Source organism: Pseudorca crassidens, chromosome 10, assembly GCF_039906515.1.
Source record: "Pseudorca crassidens isolate mPseCra1 chromosome 10, mPseCra1.hap1, whole genome shotgun sequence".
NCBI classification, from domain to species: Eukaryota; Metazoa; Chordata; class Mammalia; order Artiodactyla; family Delphinidae; genus Pseudorca; species Pseudorca crassidens.
In genome coordinates this window covers 86,216,929-86,242,925 of record NC_090305.1, presented here as the reverse complement: position 1 = coordinate 86,242,925, position 25,997 = coordinate 86,216,929, and the positions used below count along the sequence as shown (strand labels likewise).

Sequence of the window (25,997 nt, the reverse complement as noted above, 5' to 3'; positions counted from 1 at the left end):
ACTGCTGTGGCCTCTCCCGCTGTGGAGCACAGGCTCCGGACGCGCAGGCTCAGCGGCCATGGCTCACGGGCCCAGCCGCTCCGCGGCATGTGGGATCTTCCCGGACCGGGGCACGAACCCGTGTCCCCTGCATCGGCAGGCAGACTCCCAACCACTGCGCCACCAGGGAAGCCCTCATCATTTCTTATTTGTACCAACAAGCAGAGCAGTTGCTTTCTTTCTTTTCTCTTTAAAATTTATTTTATTGAAATATAGTTGATTTACAATGTATTAATTTCTACTGTACAGCAAAGTGATTCAGTTATACATATATATGCTTTCTTTTTCATATTCTTTTCTGTTATGGTTTATCACAGGATATTGAGTATAGTTCTTTGTGCTATACAGTAGGACTTTGTTGTTTATCCATTCTTCACATAATAGTTTGCATTTGTTAATCCCAAACTCCAGTCCATCCCTTCCCCACCTTCCCTCCTGCTTGGCAACTACAGGCTGAGAACTCCCTTCTAGAAACACTATTTTGGGGGGCTACCCTGGTGGCGCAGTGGTTAAGAATCTGCTTGCCAATTCAGGGGGCACAGGTTTGAGCCCTGGTCCAGGAAGATCCCACATGCCACAAAGCAACTAAGCCCGTGCACCACAGCTACTGAGCCTGCACTCTAGAGCCCAGAGCCACAACTACTGAGCCCACGTGCCACAACTACTGAAGCCCACAGGGTGCCTAGAGCCCGTGCTATGGAACAAGAGAAGCCACTGCAATGAGAAGCCCACACACCACACTGAAGAGTAGACCCTGCTCGCCGCAACTAGAGAAAGCCCACGTGCAGCAACGAAGACCCAAGGCAGCCAAAATAAATAAATAAGTAAATAAATAAATAGATTTATTTAAAAAAAAAAAGCCAAGGGATTGGACTAGTCAAGGTCCTTTCTTTTTAAAATAAATAAATAAATAAAAATAAAAACACTATTTTGGCCTGTTCTGCTTATTTAGGTCGGGACTGATCTTTACCTATTGAGCTTTTCTGGGTCAGGATCTAGAGCTTCTTGTCTTCATGCCTTCCTAGATATGACTATTTCTTTCTTTTTTTTTTGTTTAAATTGATTAATTAATTTATTTTTTGGCTGCGTTGCATCTTCGTTGCTGCGCATGGGCTTTCTCTAGTCGTGGCGAGCCGGGGCTACTCTTCAGTGCAGAGTGCAGGCTTCTCTTTGTGGTGGCTTCTCTTGTTGCAGAGCACGGGGCTCTACAAGCGTGAGCTTCAGTAGTTGTGGCACGCGGGCTCAGTAGTTGTGGCTTGTGGGCTCTAGAGCGCAGGCTCAGTAGTTGTGGTGCACGGGCTTAGTTGCTCCGCAGCATGTAGGATCTTCCCGGACCAGGGCTCGAACCCGTGTTCCCTGCGTTGGCAGGCGGATTCTTAACCGCTGTGCCACCAGAGAAGCCCATGACTATTATTTCTTATGTTATACTCTATGGCCAGAGGAGAATGCACTGAAATTGTGGAAATAAATGAAGATCACCCAAATAAGAACAAACAGAGGCTATTTATACAGAGCTTGCTTTTGCAAGGGAGTCAGTCACCATCACTGGCATTTGGCAGACACTTAAAGGCAGGCAGGGAAGTGGGAAAGTTTATCGTGGAAACAGGGAGGCTCAGGTCTCAGAGCAGTTGCTTTCTGTGCTATGTGATGCCAGTCTTGTAGGTATGTGAGAAGCCATTTCTGCTGGATGATAGAAAGCTAATAGAGGACGTGGATTAAGAGCCCCAAATTTAGAGGCAGTCCTTAACTCAAATGCCTATGTTTCGTTTTAATATCTGTCAGAGGAGGTTAATAAAAGTACCGACTCTCCAAGATTAAGAAGAAACTGCCGTATCATACATATATCACTTAACGCATGCTTAGGGACATTAAGTACTCAAATATGTTAGCACTGTGGCTGTAAAATTAATAGCAGCAGTAATAGCAGTAGACTGTCAATATTAATAGTAATAATAGTAACAACAGCACTAGTAGTTGTAGCAGCAGCAGTAGTAATAGTAGTAACCATAGTAGTAGTTGTTCTAATGGTAATAGCAGTAATGGTAGTACCAGTAGTAGCAGTATTAGTAATAGTGTAATAACATCCTCACACCTTCAGAAGTTATAGAATTAATTTACCTTTGAAATTAAGCCAAAATCAAATCAATTTAATTTAAGAATTTTGAGATGGCTTGTTAAAACAATGAAAACAAAACAGTAAATATCCACTTGTAATTCACGCTACTCTGGGGTATGGCAAGAGCAAGGCAGGCTGGGTGTTTTGCCTCTAGGGAAGCACTTGCCTTGTAAATGTAAGAGCCCATCCTGACGCAATGTAGCTGTGGGTCAGGGAAATTTGAGGAGAGAGAGAGGCATTTATTTCACACTCACAAAATCTTCAGGCAATCTGCAGCCAGTGAGCAGAGTTGTGGTGACCCAAATGGAATTGCATAAGAGAATAGCATGCCACAAACAGGACAGAACTGATTTATTTAGTAACATTTGGGAACCATTTATAGAAGTTGTGTCCACTTATAGCTAGTGTTTGGGGCTGATGAAAGAGATGGCTTATCCACTATCTTCCCTCTCCTGAATGAAGGTAGGATGGAAAAATGAATAGATCCAAGAAAAAAGTGCTTCTTCTTACCATTAGGATTTTCCTAAATGTATCAAGATTTAAACATTTCTTCTACATGTATCTTACATGCTGTTTTGGAAAGAATAAATTGAAGAGCGATTTATTTTTGTCTTGAACAGTATTTGCCAGGTATCAGGCAGAAAAGAGTCACACAATTTCTTTGTGAAAATATAAGATTAATATTTAATCAGCATTTAACATGGATTATGTCATTTAGGTTTTTTTTTTTTTTTCCAAAAATCCTGTAAAGTATGTATTTACATTTACCGTCCCACTTTTACAGATGAAGTAATGAGGCCCAGAGGTTGACTTGCCCAGGGCAGGGGAGGAAAATTTCTTTTTCCTGCTACCTTCCTAGATTCTCTAACTCTGCCCCTGGAAATTGGACTGACAGAAGACAGTTTCACAAGAGAAACACATACAAATTTACTTAAGTTTTGCATGACACAGACATCTTCATAAGGAAATGAAGACTCCAAGAAATGGTAAACTTGAGCTTTTTTTTTATATATACAGCAGTTTCTTATTAGTCATCCATTTTATACACATCAGTGTATACATGTCAATCCCAATCGCCCAATTCATCACACCACCACCACCCCCGCCCATCGCTTTCCCCCCTTGGTGTCCATACGTTTGTTCTCTACATCTGTGTCTCATTTCTGCCCTGCAAACCGGTTCATCTGTACCATTTTCTAGGTTCCACATATATGCGTTAATATACGATATTCGTTTTTCTCTTTCTGACTTACTTCACTCTGTATGACAGTCTCTAGATCCATCCACGTCTCAACAAATGACCCAAGTTTGTTCGTTTTTATGGCTGAGTAATATTCCATTGTAAATATGTATCACATCTTCTTTATCCATTCATCTGTCGATGGGCATTTAGGTTGCTTCCATGACCTGGCTATTGTAAATAGTACTGCAGTGAACATTGGGGGTGCATGTGTCTTTTTGAATTATGGTTTTCTCTGGGTATATGCCCAGTAGTGGGATTGCTGGATCATATAGTAATTCTATTTTAGTTTTTTAAGGAACCTCCATACTGTTCTCCACAGTGGCTGTACCAATCTACATTCCCACCAACAGTTCAAGAGGGTTCCCTTTTCTCCACACCCTGTCCAGCATTTGTTGTTTGTAGATTTTCTGATGATGCCCATTCTGACTGGTGTGAGGTGATACCTCATTGTAGTTTTGATCTGCATTTCTCTAATAATTAGTGATGTTGAGCAGCTTTCCATGTGCTTCTTGGCCATCTGTATGTCTTCTTTGGAGAAATATCTATTTAGGTCTTCTGCCCATTTTTGGATTGGGTTGTTTGTTTTTTTAATATTGAGCTGCGTGAGCTGTTTATATATTTTGGAGATTAATCCTTTGTCCATTGATTCATTTGCAAATATTTTCTCCCATTCTGAGGGTTGTCTTTTTGTCTTGTTTAAGGTTTCCTTTGCTGTGCAAAAGCTTTGAAGTTTCATTAGGTCCCATTTGTTTATTTTTGTTTTTATTTCCACTATTCTAGGAGGTGGATCAAAAGAGATCTTGCTGTGATTTATATCAGAGAGTTTTCTTCCTATATTTTCCTCTAAGAGTTTTATAGTGTCCAGTATTATATTTAGGTCTCTAATCCATTTTGAGTTTATTTTTGTGTATGGTCTTAGGGAATGTTCTAATTTCATTCTTTTACATGTAACTGTCCAGTATTCCCAGCACCACTTATTGAAGAGACTGTCTTTTCTCCATTGTATATCCTTGCCTCCTTTGTCACAGATTAGTTGACCATAGGTGCGTGGGTTTATCTCTGGGCTTTCTATCTTGTTGCATTGGTCTATGTTTCTGTTATTGTGCCAGTACCATATTGTCTTGATTACTGTAGCTTTGTAGTATAGTCTGAAGTCAGGGAGTCTGATTCCTCCAGCTCCGTTTTTTTCCCTCAAGACTGCTTTGGCTATTTGGGGTCTTTTGTATCTCCATACAAATTTTAAGATGATTTGTTCAAGTTCTGTAAAAAATGCCATTGGTAATTTGATAGGGATTGCACTGAATCTGTAGATGGCTTTGGGTAGTATAGTCATTTTCACACTACTGATTCTTCCAATCCAAGAACATGGTATATCTCTCCATCTGTTGGTATCATCTTTAATTTCTTTCATCAGTGTCTTATAGTTTTCTGCATACAGGTCTTTTGTCTCCCTAGGTAGGTTTATTCCTAGGTATTTTATTCTTTTTGTTGCAATGGTAAATGGGAGTGTTTCCTTAATTTCTCTTTCAGATTTTTCATATTAGTGTATAGGAATGCAAGAGATTTCTGTGCATTAATTTTGTATCCTGCAACTTTACCAAATTCACTGATCAGCTCTAGTAGTTGTCTGATGGCATTTTTAGGATTCTCTATGTATAGTGTCATGTCATCTGCAAACAGTGACAGTTTTACTTCTTCTTTTCCAATTTGTATTCCTTTTATTTCTTTTTCTTCTCTGATTGCCATGGCTAGGACTTCCAAAGCTATGTTGAATAATAGTGGTAAGAGTGGACATCCTTGTCTTGTTCCTGATCTTAGAGGAAATGCTTTCAGTTTTTAACCATTGAGAATGATGTTTGCTGTGGGTTTGTCGTATATGGCCTTTATTACGTTGAGGTAGTTTCCCTCTATGCCCACTTTCTGGAGAGTTTTTATCAAAAATTGGTGTTGAATTTTGTCAAAAGCTTTTTCTGCATCTATTGAGGTGATCATATGGTTTTTATTCTTCACTTTGTTAATATGGTGTATCACATTGATTCATTTGTGTATATTGAAGAATCCTTGCATCCCTGGGATAAATCCCACTTGATCATGGTGTATGATCCTTTTAATGTGTTGTTGGATTCTGTTTGCTAGTATTTTTTTGAGGATTTTTGCATCTATATTCATCAGTGATATTGGTCTGTAATTTTCTTTTTTTGTAGTATCTTTGTCTGGTTTTGGTATCAAGGCGATGGTGGCCTCTTAGAATGAGTTTGGGAGTGTTCCTTCCTCTGCTATTTTTTGGAAGAGTTTGAGAAGGATAGGTGTTAGCTCTTCTCTAAATGTTTCATAGAATTCACCTGTGAAGCCATCTGGTCCTGGACTTTTGTTTGTTGGAAGATGTTTAATCACAGTTTCAATTTCAGTGCTTGTGATTGGTCTGTTCATATTTTCTATTTCTTCCTGGTTCAGTCTTGGAAGGTTATACCTTTCTAAGAATTTGTCCTTGTCTTCCAGGTTGTCCATTTTATTGGCATAGAGTTGCTTGTAGTAGTCTCTTAGGATGCTTTGTATTTCTGCAGTGTCTGTTGTAACTTCTCCTTTTTCATTTCTAATCTTATTGATTTGAGTCCTCTTCCTCTTGATGAGTCTGGCTAATGGTTTGTCAATTTTGTTTATCTTCTCAAAGAACCAGCTTTTATTTATTTATTTATTTATTAATGGTACAGTTACTTTTCAATTTATTTATTTAATTAATTAATATATTTACTTTTGGCTGTGTTGGGTCTTCATTTCTGTGGGAGGGCTTTCTCTAGTTCTGGCAAGTGGGGCCACTCTTCATCGTGGTGTGTGGGCCTCCCACTATCACGGCCTCTCGTTGCGGAGCACAGGCTGCAGATGTGCAGGCTCAGTAGTTGTGGCTCACGGGCCTAGTTGCTCCACGGCATGTGGGATCTTCCCAGACCAGGGCTCGAACCCGTGTCCCCTGCATTAGCAGACAGATTCTCAACCAGTGTGCCACCAGGGAAGCCCAAAGAACCAGCTTTGAGTTTTATTGATCTTTGCTATTGTTTTGTTTGTTTCTGTTTCACTTATTTCTGCTCTGAATTTTATGATTTCTTCTGCTAACTTTGGGTTTTGTGTTTTCTTCTTTCTCTAGTTCCTTCAGGTGTAAGGTTAGATTGTTTATTGGAGATTCTTCTTGTTTCTTGAGGTAGGCGTGTATTGCTATAAACTTCCCTCTTAGAACTGCTTTTGCTGCATCCCATAGGTTTTGGATCATCGTGTTTTCATTGTCATTTGTGTCTAGGTATTTTTTGATTTCCTCTTTGATTTATTCAGTGATCTCTTGGTTATTTAGTAATGTATTGTTTAGCCTCCATGTGTTTGTGTATTTTATGTTTTTTTCCCTGTAATTTATTTCTAATCTCATAGTACTGTGGTCAGAAAAGATGCTTGATATGATTTCAATTTTCTTAAATTTACTGAGGCTTGATTTGTGACCCAAGATGTGATCTATCCTGGAGAATGTTCCATGTGCACTTGAGAAGAAAGTGTAATCTGCTGTTTTTGGATGGAATGTCCTATAAATATCAATTAAAGCTATCTGGTCTATTGTGTCATTTAAAGCTTCTGTTTCCTTATTTATTTTCATTTTGGATGATCTGTCCATTGGTGTAAGTGAGGTGTTAAAGTCCCCCACTCTTATTGTGTTACTGTCGATTTCCTCTTTTATAGCTGTTAGCAGTTGCCTTATGTATTGAGGTGCTCCTATGTTGGGTGCATATATATTTATAATTGTTATATCTTCTTCTTGGATTGATCCCCTGATCATTCTGTAGTGTCCTTCCTTGTCTCTTGTAGCATTCTTTATTTTAAAGTCTATTTTATCTGATATGAGTATTGCTACTCCAGCTTTCTTTTGATTTCCATTTGCATGGAATATCTTTTTCCATCCCCTCACTTTAAGTCTGAATGTGTCCCTAGGTCTGAAATGGGTCTCTTGTAGACAGCATATATATGGGTCTTGTTTTTGTATCCATTCAGCAAGCCTGTGTCTTGGTTGGAGCATTTAATCCATTCACATTTAAGGTAATTATCGATATGTATGTTCCTATTACCATTTTCTTAATTGTTTTGGGTTTGTTTTTGTAGGTTCTTTCCTTCTCTTGTGTTTCCCACTTAGAGAGGTTCCTTTAGCATTTGTTGTAGAGCTGGTTTGGTGGTGCTGAATTCTCTTAGCTTTTGCTTCTCCGTAAAGGTTTTGATTTCTCCATTGAATCTAAATGAGATCCTTGCCAGGTAGAGTAATCTTGGTTGTACGTTCTTCCCTTTCATCACTTTAAGTATACCATGCCACTCCCTTCTGGCTTGTAGAGTTTCTACTGAGAAATCAGCTGTTAACCTTATGTGAGTTCCCTTGTATGTTATTTGTCATTTTTCCCTTGCTGCTTTTAATAATTTTTCTTCGTCTTTAGTTTTTGCTAATTTGATTACTATGTGTCTCGGCATGTTTCTCCTTGGGTTTCTCCTGTATGGGACTCTCTGCACTTCCTGGACTTGGGTGGCTATTTCCTTTCCCATGTTAGGGAAGTTTCCAGCTATAATCTCTTCAAATATTTTATTGCATCCTTTCGCTCTCTCTTCTCCTTCTGGGACCCCTATAATGCGAATGTTGTTGCGTTTAATGTTGTCCCAGAGGTCTCTTAGGCTGTCCTCATTTCTTTTCATCCTTTTTTCTTTATTCTTTTCTGCAGCAGTGAATTCCACCATTCTGTCTTCCAGGTCACTTATCCATTCTTCTGCCTCAGGTATTCTGCTATTGATTCCTTCTAGTGTAGTTTTCATTTCAGTTATTGTATTGTTCATCTCTGTTTGATGGTTCTTTAATTCTTCTAGGTTTTTGTTAAACATTTCTTGCATCTTCTCGATCTTTGCCTCCATTCTTTTTCTGAGGTCCTGGATCATCTTCACTATCATTATTCTGAATTCTTTTTCTGGAAGGTTGCCTATCTCTACTTCATTTAGTTGTTTTTCTGGGGTTTTATCTTGTTTCTTCATCTGGTACATAGCCGTCTGCCTTTTCATCTTGTCTATCTTTCTGTGAATGTGGTTTTTGTTCCACAGGCTGCAGGATTGTAGTTCTTCTTGCTTCTGCTCAAGTGTTTTTATTACTAGGTTTGAAGAGAAGTGGAAAGTCATGGGGAAATGTGACAGGACAGAAGGGTATAAACAAAGACAGTAAACTAGGGGAAGCTGAGCAAGGCCTGTTTCTTGGGATTCATCTTGGTCCCTCTGTTTTCAGAGGTGAGGATGCTCCTATCACAGGAGGGTCTTATGACCTGCTTCAGGGGTGAAGAGGAAGGTCAAAGAGTCCTTCCTGCACATGCTCCTTCTCAAATTCCTTCAGCTTAAAATATTCAGTATGTCAAGGTGCTATATTTGGGGTAGCATGCTCTGAACGTCATCAAATGCAGTTTCCTAAGGTCTCTGAGCCTGATCTGTAAAATGAGTGGCTTGCAATAGTGCTGTGATTCTCATACTCATTTATAAATCAAAATCACCTAGAGAGTTTTCCAAAAATACAGATTCCTGGATCCAAACTTGAGAATTCTGATTTAGTAGTTTCTGGGGGTTGGGGGTCCCAGGGCATCCATGCACTTAAAAACCTCTGCAGGAGATTCTGATCTGTGATGCCCTATCTGGCTGTAAAAAAGTCAGTCGATTATCCTACAGCTTGTTACTTTCTCTTGACATCATAGCTGGATTCTGATGTGAGAAGCTGCTGAGGTGGCAGGGGAACATCATTAAGAGAAAGCACAACTAAATCATCTGTGTGTCAAATGAGGCTAATTACACCAGCAAAACCTGCCCTGTCAGCATATGGATGAAATGCATAGTGGAAGCAGCTGGGAGAGATGTACCCACTTTCCCAACTCATTCAGCAAGATGGAAGTTAGCTGAAGCGGCACCCCTTACAGAAATTTCTAAATGTGTGTGATCATCAAAAACATTTGGTCACCAGAATAGAATTTGAATCTGAAAGCTTACAAGCAACAATTCCGATCACTTTCTGAGGATAGCTTCACACTTACATGCAACTGGTGGGTTTTCTATTTATACACATTTCCATCTAAAAGCCTCTGAGTTGCTCTCTGTAAGAACAGCAAGATTTTTTAAAGCGCTTTTGTTTTTTCCTGTTAATATAATGGTTTCTATCATGGAAGTGGTTTATTAAATGTATTACATTTTACAACTGCCTTTGTTTTTCTTTACATGTTTCTGTGGTTACCCATGAAATATGAGACTAGTAATATATAACATCTATTGAGGGTTTTACTCTGTGCCATGCACCATCCTACTTAATTTCCATATCTATATCTAGTTCAGTATCTATCTGTATCCTCATTTAGTTCCCTCATTAATTGAATATGATAAATATTACTGTCAGATCTCTTTTATATGATGAGCAATTTGGGTTAAGTTGCCCAGTATCACATAGTTACTAAGGAGTGGAACTGGGGTTTGAATCTGGCAGACTAATTCCAGATCTTCTGCTTTTATATTTATTTATTTATTTATTTTTACTTTTTTTTGTGGTACGCGGGCCTCTCACTGTTGTGGCCTCTCCCGTTGCGGAGCACAGGCTCCGGACGCGCAGGCTCAGAGGCCATGGCTCACGGGCCCAGCCGCTCCGCAGCATGTGGGATCTTCCAGGACCGGGGCACGAACCCGCATCCCCTGCATCGGCAGGCGGACTCTCAACCACTGCGCCACCAGGGAAGCCCCTGCTTTTATACTTATATCAGTATTTCCCAAAGTATGAATTTTGGAAAGTAATTACACAGGATATTTGTGATTTTTTTGCGATATGCGGGCCGGGCCTCTCACTGTTGTGGCCTCTCCCGTTGCAGAGCACAGGCTCCGGACGCGCAGGCTCAGCGGCCATGGCTCACGGGCCCAGCTGCTCCGCGGCATGTGGGATCTTCCCGGACTGGGGCACGAACCCGTGTCCACTGCATCGGCAGGCGAACTCTCAACCACTGCACCACCAGGGAAGCCCATTAGTGATTTTTAAAAGAAAACACCCATGAATTAAGTAAATAAGTTTGGGAAATATTGAGCTAAATAAATGGATTTCTTTCACATATGATTTCTCAGAGTCTCTAAAAGCTCATGTGTTTTACAAATCTCTAAAAGACAACTGCAGAATATAACATTTCCAAACCTCCTTGTACACAAAACTCTTTTTGGTACAGTCTCTTTAGACCACTGTTTGCAAGCTCCGTCTCTGAAATGATGGTCTGCAAAACAGTTGTGTAAAGTGGTCTACCTCGCTGCCTGCTGAGGCCAGGCTTTTATTTCCCTGTTACAGGACCAGGATGAAAGGAATCCTCACAGGGGAGAGGTCAATAGTAAGCTGTCACTATGCATCTGTGTTCTTTATTTTAAAATGATCATTCAAGTAAGTTGATAATATCTTTCTGGTGAATAGTTTAGCCATATATATGAAAAGTCTCTCAATCTTGGGGTGTTCAAAAAAACCCCCAGGGTAGGAAGAAAATAATAGCACGTCCACTTAAAACTTCTCACGTTTAATTTTTTTGCATATGTTTTGTTATATAGATGTATATATAAATTTAAATTCATTTATATTTATAAATGTTATAAATTTATATTGAAGAATAAGTTGACATATATTGAAGAATAAGTTGACAATGTGTATTTTATATTTATGTATAAATATAATTATAAATTATGTGTAATATTGGAATAGTAACATATATATAATTTGCAAATAACTTAATATATATGTCTTAGGGATGGGTAATAATAATATTGAGGGGATCACTTACCCATACATATAAAAAGCCCTTAATTTCCTCATATTCTTTGACCCAGCAATTTCACTTCTTGGAATATATTCAATTTATCCTAAAGAAATAACTTTGCATGTGTATTAATATTTAACTACAGGGGATATTTATTGAAGAAGTGCTTGTGAGCATTGAAAGCAGTCCAAATATCCAATAATTGGAGATTGGTTACATAAATTATGGTACTTCCATATAAAGAATCTTAACAGGGAGTTATTAAAAATTATGTAGTAGTAGGGCTTCCCTGGTGGCGCAGTGGATAAGAATCTGCCTGCCAATGCAGGGGATACCGGTTTGATCCCCGGTCCGGGAAGATCCCACATGCTGTGCAGCAACTAAGCTGTGCTCCACAACTACTGAGCTTGTGCTCTAGAGCCAGCAAGCCACAACTACTGAGCCTGTGTGCCACAACTACTGAAGCTCGCGTGCCTCAAGCCCGTGCTCTGCAACAAGAGAAGCCACCGGAATGAGAAGCCCATGCACCGCAATAAAGAGTAGCCCCCGCTTGCCGCAACTAGAAAAAGCCTGCGTGCAGCAATGAAGACCCAATGCAGCCAAAAATAAATAAATTAAAAAATTAAAAAAAATTATGTAGAAGTAGAATATACTATAACCTAGAAAAAAAACATGATTTTGTAAGTCAGAAAACAGATGACAAAAGATTATTGAGCTCATATGACTGTAAGAAGGGACTGACTGGAGTGATGAACCAAAATGTTAATGACGGTAGCTCTTAATGGTGCAATAAGAGGAAATTTTAAATTTCTTTATGCTTCCCTGTGTTATCCTAAGTTTTGTACAATAAATATATATTTTTGAATAAGCATTATGTTCATAAGTTTCAAAATCTGGCAATTATAAAAGGGTATACAGTAACAAAGTCTTTTTTGCTAGTCCTGTCTCCCAGACAACCCATTTCTTTCTCCAGTAGCATCCATTGTTATTGGTTTCTTGTGTATCTTTCCAACGATCTGTTGATAAAATCTGTATATATACATATATTCTTTTTACCCTTTATCACACAAAGAACATACAATACACTGTTTTGTAGTTTGCTACATTGAATAATCTTGAGCACGTATTATTTCACCCATGTGGGAGTGTATCTGTAGGATACATTCCTAAAAGTGGAATGGCTGGTCAAAGAAAATGTACATTTGTCATTTGGATAAATATTGCCATATCGTCCTCTGAAGTTATGAAAAAATCTTTTCATGATTTCTGCCAGTACTTTAATGGTTTGGGTTTTTTTTTTAACATTTCAATTTAGATCCCTTTAAATTTTTATCCTGGCTTAATGGTTACTTAATAAGAAAAACAAATTATTTAAAACATTAAACTCCTCACTCATAGTGGAAATTCAAGGGCTCGTTGTCCCCATCTGTTAGATCACAGGATCTAGATGCAAATAAGGACATCTTGCAAAGGTTCAGTTTACGCAGCGGGTAACATAGCCAGACCTCTGCTCAGCTGTGTGCAGGTTTATTTCCTTCCAGAGTCTCATGGTAGTGAAGAATCAAGCCCTGAGAGCTTGATTTCCACCTGCATATGAATTTTTCACTTCAGTAGAACTGAGGTCGCTGTTTGGATTTTCCTCCTGAAATATTGTAAGTTGCTTTCATCATTTAAATAAAAAGAAGTGGACTCCCCTGCAGGACTGGGGTATGTGTGTATGGGCTGCATGACTTAGTGTAGGACAATGTGAGAGCACATAGGAAGAGAACTAATTTTACTCCTACAGGGAGTCTGGAGACCTGTTACTCGCTGGCAAACCTAAGCAGCTGTACTGAAATGTCAGATGGATTTGCACAGCTGACTCAAGTTGCCGAAAAGAGAGGAGCATAGTAATTCCATAAATTGACCCTCTCCAGCCAAGCCCTGCTTAATATAGTTACGGCTTGAGCTTAGCGGCAGTCACTCCTAGAGGCTCAGCAAACACCACTGGGGTTCTTGGGGGAAAAAAAAATCTCTCAAGGTGGTATTGAACTGGGACGCTTGGTAACTGGGGGAACTTCTTGAGAGTTTTTTCTTTTTTTATATCTTCTCTGATTATTTCTCCTTTTCTAATAAAGTATAGAAAAGTATAGAAAAGAATCATGTCGGAACACAGCAGGAATTCAGATCAAGAAGAACTCTTTGATGGGGAGATTGATGAAGATGAAATCTTGGCCAACTTGTCCCCAGAAGAGCTTAAGGAACTGCAGTTGGAAATGGAGGTGATGGCCCCTGACCCCAGGCTTCCCGTGGGAATGATTCAGAAGGATCAGACTGACAAGCCACCAACAGGGAACTTCGACCATAAATCTCTCGTTGATTATATGTATTGGCAAAAGGCATCCAGACGCATGCTGGAAGACGAACGTGTTCCTGTTACCTTTGTGTCATCCAAGGTAACTGGGGATTTGTATACAACAGAGAAATGGCTGCCTGGGCTGGGCTGGCACGTGTCCCTGTGGACACGTCCCTGTCATTTCTCAAGACTCTATGTTTTGTCGACACTTATAGATAAATCAGAATATTTCATCCTACGCCAGATGGGAACTTTCTTTAACACTTACATGGTATAACTGGGAGGAAAAAGTGGTAATTTCTTGTAAATATCTCTTTAAAAAAATTGCCACGGGGTTTCTTGTGCAGGAAAGCCTATATTCTGTAGGCATGATACTTAATGAATTAACTCATAACCCAGAAGCATTTGTCCTTTATGCTTTTTTTGGCTCACAGAACCCTTTAAGAAGCTGAAGAAGGCTCTCCGTTCTCTCCTTCCATCACATGCATACACATACAATGTTTCACATACAATCTCAAGGGTGTCACAGTCCCCCTGAAGTCCAGCCACAGGCTCTGCAATTAAACCAAGTCAAATAACCAAAAAATCCAGTATTACCACAGTACATTGGATATCAGTGGTGAATTTAGAAGTTGATGATGTTAAGCTGTTTTAAAGATAGTTCATTCTTTAAATATGTTCCTTATATGAAAAGTAGAATTGTGGTCCACTCTGGACTTGTGTATCAGCACATTGTTTTAAATGTTTCACTTAAAAATGACTTGGCAAAAATAAGACAGAGATCCCCACAGGTAAAGTCTCTTGTAGTTATGCCTGCTAATATTGATATATCTTGTCACATTACCATCACGCTGGCTATAATTTTAGGAAAGTTATAAACTGATTTCATGGCCAGGGGAATTTAAACATGTACTGCACTCAAGAAAATGAGTTGCTGGCTTGATCAGGTTAGAGTGTAAGGTACAATTTGCAGACGTTTTACAACTAGAGTAAAAGCCAGTTCTATATGAACACCAATTTCAGAGGAAAAAACAAATTGGGTACTTTTAACACTTTTTCTTCCTTTGGTATAATTTAAACAGCTTGATAGTTGGCTCCCCCTGCTGAGACAAATGAGAAATGCAAAGGTGAAGGCTTCAGAGTTAAGGTGTCAATTGTCAATTCCAGCCTATAATGTTATAAGCAGTAAAATCAAGTTCTTATTTTTTTAATTACAGGTTTATTTTTTATTGAGATAACATTGATTTATAACACTATGTAAGTTTCATGTGTACAACATTATATTTCTACTTCTATATACCCTACAGTATGCTCACCACCAAAAATTTAGTTTCCATCCGTCACCATACAGTTGATCCCCTTTACCCATTTCGTCCTCCCAAGATCAAGTTCTTACTCAGATGAGCCTGTGTGTCAAACTGCTACATCAGCTTTCAAAATGACACCTATGAGGTACACATACATTTTGGGAAAATGTGCTAATTGATGTGCAAACATTTAATAAACATTATTGATATGACTGTCATTTTCCTTCCCAGACTAAGCAGTTGTTTCTAAATCTCTACTAATCCTGTCCCCTTTTGTAGCTGGCTTTGCCTCCTAGACACTTTCCTTCCAAAGGAACTGGGCTATAAAGCCTGTCCCTGGAGTATCCAGGATAGTTTTCCCAGAGCTGAGCAAACAAAAATCAAAGTTTAAGGGTTTTGTTATGTTCCAAATATCAAACTGCTCTCATTTTCCCCACAGTGTCTTATTTTCAGGGAAACTTGTTGTACACATGACATTAGATTGGCAAACATATTATGTAAATTTTGGTTAGGGCAATAAGGAAATTATTGTGTAACACAGAGCTATTGAATACAAAGATGCCTATTCAGCTATATACAAAAGAAAGATTTCAATGAATGGATAAATCCATAAGGTTTTCAAAACAAATAATTTTTAACTGCTTCGGGAACCGAACCCCATCTTTAAAAACAATAGAGGGTCTGAAAACAAAATTAACTAGGCTTAATTTTAACACAGGGGATGAGAAAAACACAGCCAAAAACTGTGTTCGTGCCTGTGTGTGCCTATAAAAATTTATCTTTATTTTTGTTGTATTTGCTTGAAAAACTAATATGTGTACTTGGTTTTAAAAAAACTTAGTCTAGAATTATATAACGTAAAAAGTGAAGATCCCCTCGATCCTTCGTTTTCTCAGTTATCTCAATGGTTACCTCTCTTCCTCAGAGACAAGTACTTACTTGGTAAGCGTTACAAGTCTGTTTTTCCTACACATTTATTAACTTTGATATATATTGTGTGTATATATGTATACACATAAATACGTAAACAAATGGAATACTATGCCTACAGCTTATTTGCTTCCTTTTTTCACTTAGTAATAAATCTTCTTATTCTCTCCAGTAACTAGCGCTGCTCTTCATATTTCTATGTGAAGAAACCCTCATGACATGTATTCTAACCCTCATAAACCCTGCTATGTGTTCTAACCCTCATAAACTTCTCTTTTAGGGAAAAACTCAAGAACAGCATGAAGAAATAGACACAAGTAATAAAAATGTGTCCCAGTATTTAAAAGAAAAGCTTAATAATGAAATCACTGCACATAAAACAGAATCACAGGGCAGTGACAATGTCCAAGAAACAAATAGTGAAGATAACGAAGGTGATGTGGAAGATGAAGAAGATGATGCAGAAGATGATGAAGAAGATGATGCAGAAGATGAAGAAGATGATGCAGAAGATGAAGAAGATGAGGGAAAAGAAGACAGTGAAGAGAGTGATGAGAAAACAAAAAGAGAAGAGGAAGGTGAGGTAAAGGAGCAAATCAGAAATGGTGAGAACAACAGCCAACAGGTAACTGATAAAGTAACCGAAGAACAGAAAGACAGACCAGAGGCCCAAGAAAAAAGTGAGAAAAAAATATCAAAATTAGATCCCAAAAAGCTAGCTCTAGATACCAGTTTTTTGAAGGTAAGCGCAAGGCCTTCCGGAAACCAAACGGACCTAGATGGGAGCTTAAGGCGAGTGAGACAAAATGACCCTGACATGAAGGAACTCAACCTGAACAACATTGAAAACATCCCCAAAGAAATGTTGCTGGACTTTGTCAACGCGATGAAGAAAAACAAACACATCAAAACCTTCAGTTTAGCCAACGTGGGTGCGGATGAGAACCTAGCATTCGCCCTGGCCAACATGTTGCGTGAAAACAGGAGCATTACCACTCTTAACGTCGAGTCCAATTTCATCACAGGCAAGGGAATCGTGGCCATCATGAGGTGTCTCCAGTTTAATGAGACACTAACCGAACTTCGGTTCCACAATCAGAGGCATATGTTGGGCCACCATGCTGAAATGGAGATAGCCAGGCTTCTGAAGGCAAATGACACTCTCCTGAAGATGGGCTACCATTTTGAGCTTCCAGGTCCCAGAATGGTGGTAACCAACCTGCTCACCAGGAATCAGGATAGACAAAGGCAGAAAAGACAAGAAGAACAGAAACAGCAGCAACTCAAAGAGCAGAGAAAGTTAATAGCCATGTTGGAGAACGGGTTGGGGCTGCCACCTGGGATGTGGGAGACGCTGCGGGGACCAGTGCCCGATTCTGGGACGCAGGAGTTCCTCCAGCCTCCTCTTCCTCTTCCTCCTCGACCTCCCAGCTCCCACGCAGTCCCCTTCGGTCGACAAAATGAAATGACGAAAAAGCCATCGCACGCCCCGAAGTACAGGCCGGACACTGACACCTTCCGCATGGTAAAGCTAAAGAGGATCCAGCGCAAATCCCGGATGCCGGAAGCCAGAGAATCAGCCGAGAAAACCAACCTCAAAGACGTGATCAAAACGCTCAAACCAGTGCCGAGAAATAGGCCACCCCCGCTGGTGGAAATCACCCCCAGAGATCAGCTCCTGAACGACATTCGTCACAGTAACATCGCCTATCTTAAACCTGTAAGTAGGAGGTGGGAGAAATGGTGAACACACACCACGATAAATGTCTCCCAACTCTCTTCCCTGCTCATTTGGACACCAGGAGATTGTCACTAACTGAGGGAAATCCGTCAGCATTACTGGTAGATCTAAATGATTGGTTATCCTCAAAGACACACATCTATATAACTTCTGTAACGATGATACTAATAGCTAACATCTATTGAGCACTTACTATGGGCCAGATTCATTATATGACTTAACTTTTACAGTCACTTTAACAACCCTATAAGGCCCGTATTATTGTTCTCCCTGTTTTATAAAAAGGAAACTGAGGATTAGGGATGTTAAAAAACATGTCTAGGAGAAACAGCTCAGAAGTGGTAGAGTTGACTTTGAAATCCAGTTCTGAGTCCAGGGTCAAGCTTTTATTCGCTCCAGCCACACAGAGCTGACACAAGCAGAGATCCCCAGGGACCTGCTGCAGGAATAAATAAGAGTGAGGCCTAATTAGGCCAATGTTTGTAGATGAGTGCTTCCATAGTGCTTGAAAAAACAGTTCTTTTTTAGTAGATGAATGGAGACTACTTGCAATTGCAATTATACTCTTTATTTTTTAGGTGGGCGGAAAATAATAAACTTCAGATTAATATCTCTATGAATAAATGGAGCTTTAAAATATTTTACTATTATTTCAGTTTTCATATTTACTATGATTCACTATTACTCATGCTGATAGGCGAAAATGTTCTATTCCTTGCAGCTTAAGTTATAGAAACAAATGTTTTTATAGTCATTACTATGGCGGCATTTATGGAGGCTGAAAGGTGCGTGTCCAAAGACCACAGGTGGTTGATAATTAACTATTGTTTTAAAATCTAGTATGTAATTTAGCCAAGATATTACATTGACAAAATAGTCAATATATTATTTCATCATAGAGAGTCAGTTTTTGTCAAGATGTTTTAAACAGGTTTCCATGTAAGCTTGTTCTTTTTCTGCTTTTAAAGAGTTTTATATTCTCAAACAATACAGGGAATTCCCTGGCGGTCCAGTGGTTAGGACGCAGCACTTTCACTGCCGAGGGCCCAGATTCAGTCCGTGGTCCGGGAACTAAGATGCTGCAAGCCGCGTGGTGTGGCCACAAAAAAAGAAAAAAAAACCCAAACAACCCAATATAATTGGTTCTTATTCATATATACACATGTATGTTCCTTATTCCCATCTCCTAGTAATGCACAATTGACAGCATTTTATTCTTCTGAATCAAAGATGACTTTCAACTGTGATTTAGAGGGTCTCTGATTCTTCTTGGGGCAGGGGGCAAGGTGACAGCACTAGAGGTCCCATGAGATCAGGCAAGAGGCCTTTGCCTGCCCTTGGGCACAACATCAACACTTTTTGTACCTGCTCTTCTCCAGGCAGCCAGACCTCTGTAGGGGATGGATCAGGGTGTTGTTCTGAGAGAGGCTAGTGCTCTCACTCTGTAACCAGTTGTCAAGGCAAATCCAAGATGCCTTGGTGGCTAGACAATCAGAAAATGACATTAAGAGGAATCTTTTTTTTTTTTTTTTTTTTTGCGGTACGCGGGCCTCTCACTGTTGTGGCCTCTCCCGTTGCGGAGCACAGGCTCCAGATGCACAGGCTCAGCGGCCATGGCTCATGGGCCCAGCTGCTCCGTGGCATGTGGGATATTCTCGGACCGGGGCACGAACCCATGTCCCCTGCATCGACAGGTGGACTCTCAACCACTGCGCCACCAGGGAAGCCCAAGAGAAATCTTTTTAAAATCTGCATTAAAGGTGGCACGTGGATTCAGAGTAGACAAGAGAATGAAGTTTAAATGATCATCTGACCCCACTCCCTGCCTTCTCAGGGAATGTTCTGCTGAGCAAATCGGCTTTCCCCGGAGTTGGCTGCATTTCATCCATCTGCTTACCCATTATTGCAATAAATATTGGTATAGCGCTGCCATGTATCAGGCACCATCAGCAGGGAATAGGACAGGTATAGTCTTAACTTCATGGAGCTTACAGTGTTGGTTTTATCATTTTTACAGTCAAGACACTGCCTTTTAGTCAAGTGAGAACACTTCAGCTTGGGGTCTAGATTCTAGAGCAAAAGGCATTAAGGTAAATGCATGATAATCATTACCAAAATGCCACACCCTACTAAGTAGTACGTTTTTCATTTTCAATAAATTCTAAAGTGCTATCAGTTTTTTTTTTTAAATTATTTATTTATTTATCTCTGGCTGCATTGTGTCTTCGTTGCTGCGCGCCATCTTTCTCTAGTTGCAGCGAGCGGGGGCTACTCTTTGTTGTGGTGCGCGGGCTTCTCACTGCGGTGGCTTCTCTTGTTGCACAGCAAGGGCTCTAGGCGCGCGGGCTTCAGTAGTTGTGGCTCGTGGGCTCTAGAGCTCAGGCTCAGTAGTTGTGGCTCACGGGCTTAGTTGCTCCCTGGCATGTGGGATCTTCTCGGACCAGAGCTCGAACCCGTGTCCCCTGTACTGGCAAGCAGATTCTTAACCACTGTGCCACCAGGGAAGTCCCAAGTGCTATCAGTTTTGAGTTGTGTTTTGTTTGTTTTTAATGTCCGCTAAGGAAGAAAAATATGCAGCAAAGTGAACTCTGACACGGTTTGTGAATGGTGGTCTTGCATATCAGCCTTTGCTTTGCAATGTCTTTTATCTATGCAAGGGACTGGCATCTTCTGCTTTCATTTGCCTGGCTTGGCTTGCAATAGACATCCCTTGATATGTATCTCAGATACAAAATGTCATGCAACTTCATCAACGTGGTCCTTTAAAATGCTCTGCAAGAAAAATGTGAAAATGCATTGTCCAACTGACAAAAATTCACTTGACTGACATCAGTTCGCTCCCTCCTGCTGTGTTTTTGCGCCTTGCTGCATACATAATAAATGTCTGCTTTAATGCCGACTCACAGTGTAATCTCTCTTAAAAGACATTTTTTATCTTTTAATTTGAAATCATTTGAGACATGTGGAAGTTCAAAATAGTAGAATTCTTACAAGCCCAACACATTTTGTCATATTTGCTTTGTCATTCTTTAAAGGATAGTTTAAATGGCAGTACATTTGCACGTGTGCAATTCCAGCAGGGCACAGAGCCCAGTGGAAGTGCTGATGGTATGAAAACCTATACTGTGTTTGTGCTCCCACCTGCAACCGACTATTGTAAAACACCGTTGACTGTAAGATGCTTTCTGATGTCAGGGATACGGAAACAGCGAAAAATGTGCATCTTAGACTCAGTAAAATGCTGTAAACGCCATCAGTGGTGATACCACAAGATCCCAGCAGAAAGGGCTATTTTTGGCTGGTCAAATGAGACACATCCACACTCACTTGAAGGAGGTGAAACTAAAGGTTATGGGTTTTTCCCCCCCACTTGTGTTGGAGGATAGAGATGCTCTCTAAATCCCTGGATTTTCACATATGAAGTTAAAACCCAATTTGGAAATCTTATAATTGTTTTTACTGATGCTCCTAACTAAAACATTGAATGTCCATAAACATACATAGAAATTATTTATTTTTAAAGGAAAAATGATTATTTTTTCTCTCATGGACTTGGAAATATTATTTTTCTATTTTCTAGAGCATAGCTCATGAGGTAGTTTATATTTTAAATTTGTATTTTTTCCTTTTAGTGGTTATTCTCTCCCCATCTCATGCTTCTGGCTTGGGATCCCTGAAATGAAGTTTCTAGCAGAGAATGAAGGGAAGTCTGTATACTTGCTTGGCTCAAACGCTACCTCTTCCAAAAAGCTTCCCATTTAATTCAGTTTAAGAGAGATGTATTCTGGGGGCCAGGTATTGAAAACTAGTGGACTGTAAGCCCGATTTGCAGGCCTGTTTTGTTTGGCTTGGGTCTTGTTGTACGAGTTATAAAATATCACATGATAATATGCAGATACCTGGGAGCATTTGAAACATCAGATCCAGCCACACGGGGCCTGCATGTGCATGGCACAAATAAGCTGGATCTGTGTTGACTTCTCCCTTGAGATAGGTAATGGACTCTCCAGTTTTTCCTCAGTTTCCACCATGCCCTACTGCCTAATCCCTGGCCTTTTTCACTCATTTACATTACTTATTTGACTGCTGTAGAATTTTTTGGTTTGTCACGTTGTTCTTATTGTTTTAAGCTATGTTTTAAAAGCCTTTGTCTTGTCTAACTGAATTTACTAATCGCTCATTTATTTCCCTCTGAGTTGATAACTCTGAGTCAATGTGATGCCAGCCCAAAACAAAGACGTTAGGCTTGTATGGGCTTATCCCTCCCTGGTAAATGTATGATTTCCTTTCCTCTTTAAAAATTTGGTGGTCCGCTCACTGCCTACCATCCCAGATGAGTATCTGTACTTTTCATTGAGATAAAAATCTCATCTGCAGCAACTATTCAATTTACTGAGGTCAACTGCGTTTATATCATATGCAAGTTTCGGTGCCAGTCAAAAACGGTAACTTTTAACATTCAGTTAATTTTACTTTGGGCTCACCTATGTGTGTCTGGACTGGTTTCACCTAGGTGCCTAAAGACATGATTAAATGTCTCCTTCAGAAAGATTTCAGTATAATAATTTCCCGAGCAGCCTTAATTGGCCAAAAGACTCCGTGACACATTAGCAGTTGTTACGATTACAAAAATGTAAGAACATAGACTCCTGAGTCTTCATCTCTGGCCATTTTTTTCTTTGCCTCATTTATAAAATATCCTATTTCTTTTGAAGTAGGATCTCTAGATTCTGTCCTTTTGCAGTTTTCTCCTTTTTCCCATCTTAGCTTCTCCCTTTGTTTCGATTATCACATAATCTAGGACAATCCCCAAATTTCCCTTTCCCTTTAGATCACTCAGGGTTTTCTCAGTACCTTCATTCAATCTGTCCCCAAACCAAGCTTTTCCTTTCTAGATTTAGTTGTTGTTTCTGGTTCCCAATTTCCCATGCTGTCTCCATTCTCTCACACATTCAAGTCTGAAGCCTCAGAGTTCCCTTCAGTTCCTTCCTTTTTTTCTGTCCCTTTTTTTTCCTTAAAAATACCCCAAAACCCAAGAACCCAAACCTACCAGAATCTCCAAGAGCCAAGGCCAAATCTAGATCAGAGCTTTAGAAATGTTATACTCTTGACAGAGGGAGTCTCCACAGGAGAAAGCAATGTAACGTTTCAAACTCATCTCAAAAGAGCAAAAGTGGACTAGAATTATACAGACCAGGAACTGCCCTTCCCTAATACCTAGTGGAAGAAAGAGTTTTTGATGGACAACTTTTCTAAAGTCTGTGATAGTGATTCCTAAATTTTAGCATGCATCAAAAGCACGTGGAAGGCTGAATATAGATTACTGAGCCCATCTCTAGAGTTTCTGATTCAGTAGGTCTTGGATGGGGCCTGAGAATTTGCATTTCTGACAAGTTCCTTGGCAATGCTGATGCTGCTCGCTTGGAGACTACACTTGGACAACCACGCTTCAGTAACATCTATGGCAAACCATACCTCCTGAATTTTTCCCCTGAAGGACCTTCTTTTCCTCTCTCCCCACAACACTTTGCTCAGTTACTTATTTTCTATCTCTGTCTTTCAAAATATATCCAACAGACTCGACTCAACACTTACAACAAAAGAAATGAAACCAAACATCAGTGGGGAATACCCTTCCTGTCTCTTTCCACTGCCCCTCACTTGTACCTCGCTTTCAGCATCTTCCACATAGTGCCTTAAGTTGACAGCTCTTACAGGCACCCTGTAGGTCTCCTAGTGGATTCTGAGTTCCTCAAGGTAGGTCTTCCTCATCTATGTCCTGGACACCCATTGAGGTGTTGGTCCAGAGCAGGAACTGCAGTCACGTGTGCTGAATTAAACAACCCCTGCTGAAATGGGTCTTCCCATCCTTCCCAATTGCTCCCAGTCTCTGTGGGTGTATGTATGTGTGTGTGTGCACTGTGTAACGCTATACACACGCACTTTTTAAAGAAACTAATTTTAAGCAACAGGTGAAGGGGGAACAAGGCCCCCTAACAATAATGCGAATTGATTCTTGTTTGTTGGAAGTTTTCTATTTTTGTAACATCAGATCTAGCTATCTTTTCCTTTATGGTTTCTGTCTTTTGTGTTCTGCTTAGAAATGGCTTTTTTGAACCTTATTAAAATATTTGCCTATCTTTCTTGCTGCTTTTAGAACTTTTGGTTTTTTAAAAATATTCCATATTATAGATGAATTAAAGGGTTAGATGTTAGAAGTAAGTAGGAAGCAAGAAGTCTGCTATTTTATTTCTTTGCCAAATAGCTAACCACTGATCATTTAGTGACCCATTCTTTTCTCCAGTGATCTGAACTGCCAGTTTGGGCATATTTTAAATTAGTTAATATGTCTCTGGGTTTACTATGTTTGGGCATTGCCACGTTTCACTTTTCAAAGTATTTTTATTAATTTGGAACCCTTCTATGCATATAAACATATATCAGGAATAACATACTATAAAAATATTTTTTCCATTCAATAATACAAAGAACACAGTTTTGACTATTTGTTACAGCTCTGCAGTTATTTTAAATAACTGGCATTATATATTTTGTTTATTGGTGGTGTTCACTGTTGGTGTTCTCCTTGGATGGCCCTTACCAATCTGTAGTCACACCCCTCCTCTCCTGAAAGTCTGACACTAGGGAGGGAGAGAGTCAGAGCACATGGAGGACCCTTTGGTTTGAAGGCTGTGCAGGTAGCAGCAACACATCCCAAGTTCTCTCCAATGGGCAGGATGTTGGGAAACCTTTTGACGCAAAGGTTGTGGGCAGAGAACTGGCTAAGAGGGTCCATGGTAGATGGCCAAAATGGTTCCTCACGTTGGCAGGTGGACACGGGCCATAGAAGGAGAGACATTTTAAAGTCATTATTATACAAACTCTGAGTGTCCTTTGGACTCTGTCAGTGTTCTCTGAAAGGCACATCCATGATGGATGAGTCATTCTCCTAAAATATAACAGCACTTGAAACCCGTTAAGAACTTACCTTATCTTTAAGTTGTTCCTGTGAATCAAAGCTCAAAGTTGATTTGCAGTCAGACTTATGCTACTCTTCTGCAATTTTTTTGCCCTTGGGCATTCTCCAAGTACTGTGGTAATATTTGGTGAGTATCACATCAGGAATGTGCTTTAAAGAGGAAAGACCAGTTCTTAAAAGAACATACATTTTATATTCTTATGGTGGTATTTGTTTGGTGAGTAGTTCAATACTCAGGAAGGCATTGAAATCAGGCAGATCTAGGTTCAAATCCAGCTCTGCCACTTCCTAGCCCTGTGACCTGAAGCAAATTGCTTAATCTCTCTGAGCCTGTTCCCTCTTTCCAAGGTGGTTGTAAGATGAAATGAGGCAATGCTTTCAAAAGAAGTGTTAATGTTGATCACTAACTTGTATTACTTAATCCTTATGGTAGCCTTGTGAACAAGACACTGTCATTTTATAGCGGAGAAAATTGATGCCCAATACCATGCAACTAGTAAGTGCTAGTTCCAGGATTTGAAACAGGCGGAGTCCAGCACCCACCCTCTTGTGTATGTGATAAGCTTCACCACGTGCTCAGAACCCCTGGAGCTGTCCCGTCATCAGTAAATGCCCACTTCATGGTGGCTGTGGCTACCATTGTGGCTATTATCATGATCTGAGGGGTCTCTCTGGCCAGAATTTCTAATCCGCTTTACACCCTTTGAGGCATGTACATTTTGTCATTTTTGCTGTAAAACACTTGCATATCTAGGATTAATTTTTCTCCTCTTTTCAAATGCTTAAATCACAGGTGCAGCTGCCAAAAGAGCTGGAATAAGAGGCAACAGAATAATCTCGGAGAAGGAATTGACATAATGACTCTTGGATTAGTTCGGAGACTGTTTCAGCAGCACACTTCTGGATCCAGGTGGTGGAACTGGGAACATTGCTAACTGATACGCGTATTTTGTAAAAGGCTTTGGCCCGTGACAAAACAGGGGCTGAAAAGGCAGGGGGAAGGAGATAAAATATGAATAGTCAGGGCAAGATTTTCTACTTCCAATCAGTTGGAGTGACTTAGGTGAAACTGAGTCTTCTAGCAGAAGTGAATTTTTTCGTAAACATTTGCTTTATTATTGCTTTCTTCTGGTACATAACAATAAATACTGTAGCGGTGTTAACTATTATATTCCCATTTTTTCCTCCTTCCGTCTGCTCTGCTGTAATTCAACACACAGTAGCTTAAAGCAAACAGAACATGTTTCACTCTGTGGAAATGTGAAGGGTGAATTGAACTCCAGGCCCTCCAGATGCTTTGAAATGGAAGAAATGTTAATTGCCTCCTCTTCTCTGGAGAATCAGTTGCGATTTCCGGTTTCCAGCCCTGCCTAGGTTTCTCTCTTGGCCATTTTCCTGTGTGTTGGGATATACTTCTGATAGGGGTATCTGTGAAGAGCAGAACTCTTAAGCCATGGGACATGGAGAAAACAGTGTTTCCAGAAAAACTAACA

The 25,997-nt window shown here is 39.9% G+C and overlaps 1 protein-coding gene across 2 annotated transcripts; it reads left to right on the top strand.

The window, feature by feature from the left end:
* Positions 1 to 12,719: 12,719 nt before the first annotated feature.
* On the top strand, positions 12,720 to 25,667 carry LMOD3 (leiomodin 3). Of its 2 annotated transcripts, XM_067755153.1 has the most exons (4): positions 12,720 to 12,864; positions 13,330 to 13,647; positions 16,065 to 17,504; positions 25,298 to 25,667. In XM_067755153.1, exons 2-4 carry the CDS (start codon positions 13,354 to 13,356, stop codon positions 25,322 to 25,324), a joined length of 1,761 nt encoding a protein of 586 aa, XP_067611254.1. In that variant the 5' UTR covers positions 12,720 to 12,864; positions 13,330 to 13,353; the 3' UTR covers positions 25,325 to 25,667. The 2 variants fall into 2 exon arrangements, with proteins under 2 accessions (XP_067611254.1, XP_067611253.1); XM_067755152.1 differs by lacking the exon at positions 12,720 to 12,864 and having other exon boundaries at positions 13,141 to 13,647.
* The last annotated feature ends 330 nt before the right edge of the window (positions 25,668 to 25,997 follow it).

Bases quoted from the DNA above. Each gene is read 5' to 3' on its own strand.
- LMOD3 (XM_067755153.1), top strand. From the start codon at position 13,354: ATGTCGGAACACAGCAGGAATTCAGATCAAGAAGAACTCTTTGATGGG. The intron at 13,648-16,064 runs GTAACTGGGGAT...CTTCTCTTTTAG, and splicing joins TTACCTTTGTGTCATCCAAG to GGAAAAACTCAAGAACAGCA. The intron at 17,505-25,297 runs GTAAGTAGGAGG...CTTAAATCACAG, and splicing joins ACATCGCCTATCTTAAACCT to GTGCAGCTGCCAAAAGAGCT.